The sequence below is a fragment of the Alligator sinensis genome, unplaced genomic scaffold (assembly GCF_000455745.1).
Source record: "Alligator sinensis unplaced genomic scaffold, ASM45574v1 scaffold103_1, whole genome shotgun sequence".
NCBI lineage: Eukaryota > Metazoa > Chordata > Crocodylia > Alligatoridae > Alligator > Alligator sinensis.
This window is the reverse complement of record NW_005842226.1, coordinates 90,993-98,472: the sequence shown is the minus strand read 5'-3', so window position 1 is coordinate 98,472 and position 7,480 is coordinate 90,993. Positions and strand designations below refer to the sequence as shown.

At 56.6% G+C, this 7,480-nt stretch overlaps 1 protein-coding gene across 7 annotated transcripts in view; it reads left to right on the top strand.

The window, feature by feature from the left end:
• The window catches only part of CSNK1G2 (casein kinase 1 gamma 2), a 69,725-nt gene that overhangs the window by 49,742 nt on the left and 12,503 nt on the right, over window positions 1–7,480 (top strand). For 6 of the 7 annotated variants that reach the window (XM_006027165.3, XM_025208305.1, XM_025208301.1 and 3 more), the window contains exons 3-6: window positions 3,677–3,717; window positions 4,502–4,571; window positions 5,911–6,059; window positions 7,132–7,366. In XM_006027165.3, the coding sequence (XP_006027227.1) occupies window positions 3,677–3,717; window positions 4,502–4,571; window positions 5,911–6,059; window positions 7,132–7,366 (495 nt within the window). Of the gene's footprint in view, window positions 1–3,676; window positions 3,718–4,501; window positions 4,572–4,790; window positions 4,927–5,910; window positions 6,060–7,131; window positions 7,367–7,480 lie in introns of those variants that run through there. The other variant, XM_025208306.1, reaches the window with a different exon arrangement.

Genomic DNA, 7,480 nt, shown 5'->3' with positions numbered 1-7,480 from the left:
TTCCTGCTCTTCTATGCGCGTGAGATGTGATGATGGACAGGCCTGTTTCTAGGTGCGCTCATGAAGAAGGGTTTTCAGCCGTGGAAAAGTGGGGGGCAAGTTTGCATTCACAGTCTGGTTTGGCTTGTAAAGCTGCAGAGGCCCGAGGGTAGAATCCTAATCCCCTGCTTCTCACTCATACACTTTGGTGGCTGTTCATTATTAACAATGACTGTTAATTAACAATTAGCATTTCCTGCTCAGCACAGAAGATAAATGCGGCTTTACTGGGAAGACTGGCGATGAGACTTTGGGTGCCCAACTGAGACACCTGAAAGGAGCCTGATTTCCAGGAAACACTGAGTATCCAGCTCCGTTACAGCGTGTTTGTCTGGATGCCCAAAATTGCTTGTCACTTATGAAAATCTGGCCACCACTAACAACACATGCGACTGTTGCTGGGGCCCTCTTGCCATGTTCTCTCCTGAGCTGTGGCAACACCGTTTCAGGGGATGGTGACAGTAGATATCCCTGTCTGTTCCCATCTCCCCCTTTCCTTTCTAATTGAATTGTTTCACAGCTGCTCTGCTTTGGCTTTGATGGTTGCTAGCAAGGAGCCATGCATGGGAGAAAGACCACACTGGGGACAGAACCAGCTGGACCCAGTGCTCCAGCTCCTGCTGTCAAAGTCACCCAAAGGAGCTGTGAATCGTGCCCTGTGAGTTGGTACAGATGGAGGGAGTGGGTGTAGCTGCTGGAGAAGGCGAGGCCTGGGCAGAGGGCACTGGTGTCCTGTGCCCATAGTGACAAATAACCAAGTGGTGTAAATACTGGTAGTACCTGATGCTGAGGAGCAGGGCATCTCTGGCTGCTGTGGGTACCAGACACCCCAGTGGGTGTGGGAAGGAGCCAGGCTGTTGGCAGCGTTCAGTGCCCCTCTCCTGACACATTGCAAAGTCCTGGGGAATGTGCCACTTTCTGGGCAGGCCTGGTACCAGAGCCATTCCTGTGGCATCAGGGCCCTATCATGCTCTGTGCTGTATGTCAGGGCCTGGCTCATGCCAGGGTGAGGCAGGGTGCAAACAAGCACAGCCTGCCACACTGGTCTGTCCTGAGTCCCAAGAGACCCTGGGCACTACTGCTAGAGCATTACACACATGGAATGGGACTGGATGGGCAGCCAGTGTTCAGGCTGGGATTCAGGCCTTTGCAGTGAATAACTGGATTTCCACGCCCTCCCTGCTGAGCACAGGGCAGTTTCTACTCCCAAGCCAGGAAGGTCTAGTTCACTGATTCTCAGCCCAGTGTCACGGCAGCCTGGGGTACTCTGAGACCCTGTTCAAGGTAACACTCAATGTGTGCCGTGCTAGGTGTGCAAACACCTTCACGTGATTCACAAGATAAACCCAGAGAGTTCAGATAGGAATCTGGAGTACCAAAAAACACTGCTCTGTGTGACAGGAGAATTGCTTTAGCATTTTTCTGTAGTAAAGAGCAGCTTTCAAGCTGAGAGCTGGCATTTTTCGGAGGGTGCCTCAAGTCTAAAAAGGTTGAGAACCACTGGTGTAGTTGGTGGCCACTCACTCCATCAGAGGATCTCGAGGACCTTTACAGAGTGTGCATGCTTTCTGAGGGAGGGAGGGAGCCACCGTTATCCTCATTTGACACATACGGGGAACTGAAGCATGGAGCAAGGGCAAGTAACTTGCCCAGGGTGACAGAGAGTAAGTGTCAGAGGCTGGACTCTGACTGTGATATCTCTTGCTGAATTCATTTAAGCAGGACTAAATGTGCGCTGATATGGGGCTGCTCCCAGTGAGCTTGCACAGATCGTCATATCACCCCTGCTTCCTGCAAGCTGCCCTGGGATTACAGCCGGATCCTAGAGGATCCTGACTGGGTATGATCCCAGCACTCGTTCCTGCCCAGGGCAGGGGGTCGGACTTGATGATCTGTTCAGGTCCCTTCTGACCCTAGAAACTATGAAACTATGACAGACCAAGGCGGGAGAGGCTGGCTGGGGTGTGAGGCTGCTCTTCACCTGGGCAGCTCTACCTCCCCAGAGCCCGTTGCTTCGAAGTGGGGAGGCTACATAGTAGGTCACTGACTGCGGTTTCATAGTTTTTAGGGGCTGGAAGGGATCTTACAGATCATCGGGTCCGGCCCCCCTGCACTTGGGCAGGAAAGACCGCTGGAGTAGGATGATCCCAGAAAGCTGGGCATCAAGATGCTAAGTTTGCTGTCAGGTGTTATAAAATGTCAGAAGGCCCTTGGGGATGCTGTGCCGCTGTGTTGCCCAAGGCCCCAGGGTGGCTGGGTGGTTGGGCTGAAGCCTTGGAGAGGTTGTCCCAAAATGGAGCTGAGGCCCTGGCTGCTGCTGCCTGTGAGCCCTGATCTGTGGGCTGTGGCGTGTTCATCAGCAGTGATGTGGGCTCGTTCCAGCCATCTTAACCAAGCACGGTGAGGCTCCCTGTGCTCCTGCCATAGCACAGGCCATTCCAGCCTGGAGTCAACGAAACAACTTGTCACCGGCTGTAACCAGAGCCTTGTGCCACGTGAAAGGAGCAGGACTCGGAGGAGCTGGGTGCTGCTCTGAGACAAAGGCGAGCGGGAGCCTGCGCTGCTGCTGATTCCCAGGATTGTGTCTCTGAGCTGTGAGAAAGTGGGTCCATCTCCGCCCCGTGGACAGAGCCTGGTTCTCAAGCTGAAGCAGTAGCGATGTAGGCGTCCAGCTCTGGAGTCCCCCATGAGCCAGCCAGGATGGAGGCCCCCAAGCTCTGTCTCTTCCATCGTCACGTCACGCCACGCCACGCAGGCCCTTTTCCCCAGGGATGCCCCAGCTGGAAGCAGTGGCACTCGAGGGCCCCGGGCTGCCTGGGTTGATGCTTTGAGGAGGTGGCCCAAGGATGGAGTCGAGCCCCTGGCTGCTGCAGCCTCTGAGCTGTGGGCTGAGGCACGTTCACCACCAGCAGTGTGGGCTCATGCCAGCCGTCTCCTCAGCCGAGCACAGTGGGCAAAGCTGCTCTGCCAAAATAGGACACTGGCCTATTGCTTCCTGCCCCTGCAACACCTTGGGCTGCTGCATGTGGAGCCCCCATTTGGGGCCTATATCCTGCCTCCAGCTGAAGCTGGTACCCCACAACCTGCTGTCACACCAGCAGCCGGGGCAGCCTCCTTCCCCGTTGCCATAGAGATATTTGCAGTCTCCCCTGGCTTGTTCACAATGAACCAGCTTCCATGCCCAAACTTTGCCAGCAGTGGGTGGGAGGCAGGGGGCATGCAGGCAGCTCACAAGGGGGAAGGTGGCTGCAGCTGATTTCCATCAAATGCAAAACGTTGCCATGCCTTCACCTTCATGCAAGGACGTGGCCAGGAAAAGACTGCAGGTCCCATCTCAGTCGTGTCAGGAAGCTGCATGCCCCAGCCCTGCAGAGGCTCAGCCCCTGGCTGTCCTGCCTTAGGGCAAGGGGCAGGTTGCACCATTGTGAGCTCTCCTGCCGCAGTTTTCTTTGATGCGCCCACGCAACAAAATCCTCCTCCTCTTCCTCCTCTCTTTGGTCTGGAGATGACCCAGCCCGCTCAACAGTTCTCTTTTCATTCCCAGAGACTCTGGTTTGTTCCTAACCTGCTGAGCTTGACACGTGGGCTCTTTGTGAGCCGCACAGGCTGACGTTCCTTCTCTTGTCTCTCTCTGCAGGAAAGAATCTCTACACAAATGAATATGTAGCTATAAAATTGGTGAGTCTCTTCTCCTCCACCCACCCCTCGCTGCCCAGGTTGGCTCATGTTTCAAATTTGGGGGAGATGGGGGGATTTTATCTCTTAGACTAACTCTTAAAATGAGTCGGGCAGGGCCAGGCTGTACATGGTAACTATGCAGACATGCCCTGGTGAGGGTTGCACATCTAGGGTCCCCCACAGCAGTGATGGTGATTGCGAGGGGGGACGAGGTGGGCACCAGAAGCCCGCGATCCTGAAGCTCAGAGCAGGAAATGTCTGGAAGCAGCAGGGAGGGTGCAGTAGCCAGTACCTTGGAGCCTGGCATTTACTCAAAGCAGGACAGGATGAGGCTCTACAAAGCTCCTGGTGCTGAGGAAGGAAGGGCCTATCCCAGGGGCGGCCTCCCCTGCTGTCCCACTGCTCCCTCGGTGCACAGAGCTGTGACGGGCCAAGCAGAGGACCCGTCAGGACACGGATTCCCTCTGCTTGCCTGGGTTTTCCATCACCCCAGGGAGCAAAACTGGAGGAGGGAGCCCATCCCTTGGTGTCTGCCCCCCTCTACAGTAACCTCAGACAGTGCACGCGGGCTTCAGTAGGACTCAGGACCCAGGCCTTGCCCTTCGTGCCTCCCCACTAAGGCATCCCCATGTACCTTCCCTCCCTAATGCCTGCCACAGTTCCCTGCCCAAAGGAATGTGCCCAAAGCGGGGCTTCCCCAGTGCTTCCCTCGCCCTCTGCCGCTCGCTGGACTCCTCTTGATTTTTACCCCCTCACTCTCTGTTTGTTCAATTTCCACCCAAAGGAACCCATAAAATCGCGGGCCCCGCAGCTGCATCTGGAGTACCGGTTCTACAAGCAGCTCGGAAATGCAGGTAAGACACGGGCAGTGCGGGAGGGCAGGCGTGTGCCGGGGCAGGGGCTGCTTGGCCTGGAAGCACGGGCCTAGGAGCGTGCAGGTAGCTCTTGGTTGCCAGCCCGTCCCTGCATCTCTGCTCCGCGTGCCTGCCTAAGCTGCTGGTGCCCATCTGCTCAGCTGACGAAGGCAGATTTTCCACAGAGCTACTTCTAATCTTTGAGCCTTTATTTTCCAGCCCCTCCTCCTCCTCCCCTCCCTGACCTCCCCCCACCTCCCGTGCTGGTGTCCGGGATTCTGGCAGGTCACCTGCCATCCTCTCCCCCACATCTCTCCCCCAAGAGGCAGCATATCAAGCCCACCTTGTGATGGGGGTGAGTTGGCTCCTCCACCTACCCACCTCAGGGGGTGCTAAGTTGGGGCTACCCTGAGAGCCCTGTGCAGGAGAAGGTGGGGTGCCCTTATCCCCTTTTCTCAGGAGGAAGTTGGTGGCATCTGGGAGCCACCAGTGCAGGTTCTAGGGCCAGATGGGAACCTGTAGGCCTTGGCCTTGCTTTCTCTGGTTTCCTCCCATGCCAAGGCCTTGTTTCCTGCTTCCTTCCCCCACTCTTGGGTGGAGTTTGAATGTCAGACCTCCCTGGAAGGGGTCACCTCTGTCCTGCACACTGGCTTGTACCCAAACCTGCCACCTCCTGGTCAGACAGCATCAGGGACCTAAAGGGGAGCCTCTTCCTCGTGTCTCCATTGCCCAGGCCAGCAGAGGAACAGGGCAGGGGGGCTTTGCAGAGCAGTGTGTGGGTAAGGGCCCAGGGCTGGGATGATGAGGGTGGTTCAGGTTGGGATTGAGGGGCCGTAGCATTGCCCACAAACCCAGCACCTGACTGCTGGCTGTTTCATTCCATGGGACCAGGCTTATTTTCATTCTGGCTTCACCTTGAATCTGGTGGGCAGGGAGGAAGCCCTGGTAATGCTGCGATGGCTGCAGGGCCTCCGGGGCACAGTGCCATGCATCCGCCCAGGCCATGGCCACCCGGTGATCCCAGATGACCCCAGTGAGCTCCCAGGCTGCCTTTGCCCTTCCTGCATGCCTAGGAGCAACTGGGCCCTCACCTCCAAAATGCTAGTGTAGGAGAGGAGAACTCCCCTATTAAAGCCCTGCCTTGGGAGGGAGGTGAGGTCTTTGCTGTTGCTTTGTTGACCCCTCGGCACTGACTGATATGCATTAGCAGCACAATCCCATCAGTGCCCTCCTTCCAGGTTCCTCCATCCCCCGTGTTTGGGGCCATTGTTAAAGCTGGGAGGGAAGGGGCCTCATTCCTAATCTCACCCCCCACACACTCATGCTTTGGCTGTTGCAGAAGGAATTCCTCAGGTTTACTACTTCGGCCCCTGCGGGAAGTACAATGCCATGGTGCTTGAGCTCCTGGGCCCCAGCCTGGAAGACCTATTTGACCTGTGCGACCGGACCTTCACGCTCAAAACCGTCCTGATGATAGCGATCCAGTTGGTAAGCGCTGCCCTATGCCTCACTGCGCCTTGGGCCTGGGCTTCCTGCGGGCTACAGCTGATGCCCTCTCATAGAGTCCTAGTGGACTAACCTGAGGAAGGAAGGACTCTGTCAGCTGCCTCTCTCCTCCCTTTGCCTCTGGGTTTGGCATGGTCTGCACTCCCAGGGCTGCACAATGGGCGTCTGGGATGAGGGGATATGTCAGGGGACCTGAGCACATTTATGGAGCCTGGGCTGATGGAGGAATTGGGCAGGGGCCTTGTCTCATAAGAACTCTTCTCCCTCTTCTTCTGGGTGTGCTCAGGGGGAGGTAGGTGGTGTTGTTTCTCTGCAGCAGATGGAGCCCTGGACTGAGACCCTGGGGTCTTGTCCCAGCCCTGCCTTTGCAGGAGCAGCAAGTCCCTGCTTTTTCCTCACAGAAATGGGGATAGTGCTGCCGGGGCAACTGTGAATATTTGAACCCAGGAGCAAACAGAGTGCCCAGCACAGGGTCCCCACGATCTGCCTGTGTTGTCCTGCCTATCAGAGCCTGCAGAGTGTCTGTGCTCATCCACTTTCCCCACTGCCCCTCTTTCAGCCAGGACCAGGCTCCTCTCCCAGCCACATGCCCTGTGGGAGGGCAGAGAAGCTAATGGCAGATGGGACCCACTCCCCTAGGATACCTGGCCTTTCCCATGGAACTAAAGCCCATCAGGATTGGAGCTCCCAGCCTGCAACATTGCATGGAAAGGGGGTGCTCTCAGATTGGGAGCTGCAGTCTTGGGTTGCATTCAGCATTATTCTGGGTGCAGGGCTGGCCTCCTAACCCTGACCGTGGGGGAATTGGGCTCGATCCTGTGATCGAGAAGACTGCGCATAAAATGATCCATTTCAGTTTTAAAATATGCCCAACAGAGGTTCTGTGGAAGGAGAGGGGGAATGGGCAGGGCGGGCTTCGGGGGAGCTCACCCTGGGGCAACAGTGGCACGTGAGCAGAATTGGGCCTGGCAGGTGCAGGTCAGACAGCCAGGTATTGCCCATGCTGTAGCTTGGGTTTGTCTGGTGCTGACGCCAGCTCTCCCCTCCCACCCAGATCACACGGATGGAATATGTTCACACCAAAAGCCTCATCTACAGAGACGTCAAACCAGAGAACTTCCTGGTAGGGCGACCAGGGAGCAAGCGGCAGCACACCATCCACATCATCGATTTTGGCCTGGCCAAAGAGTACATCGACCCTGAGACCAAAAAACACATCCCTTACCGCGAGCACAAGAGCCTGACAGGGACCGCACGATACATGAGCATCAACACACACCTCGGGAAAGGTACAGGGCACTACTCCCAGAGAAAACCAGCTGAGTCAGCCCCACTGGGTCATGGCACACCATCTGCGGTGCTGAGGGATGGGGAGGAGAAGGGCTGAGACTCCAGGGAAGAGC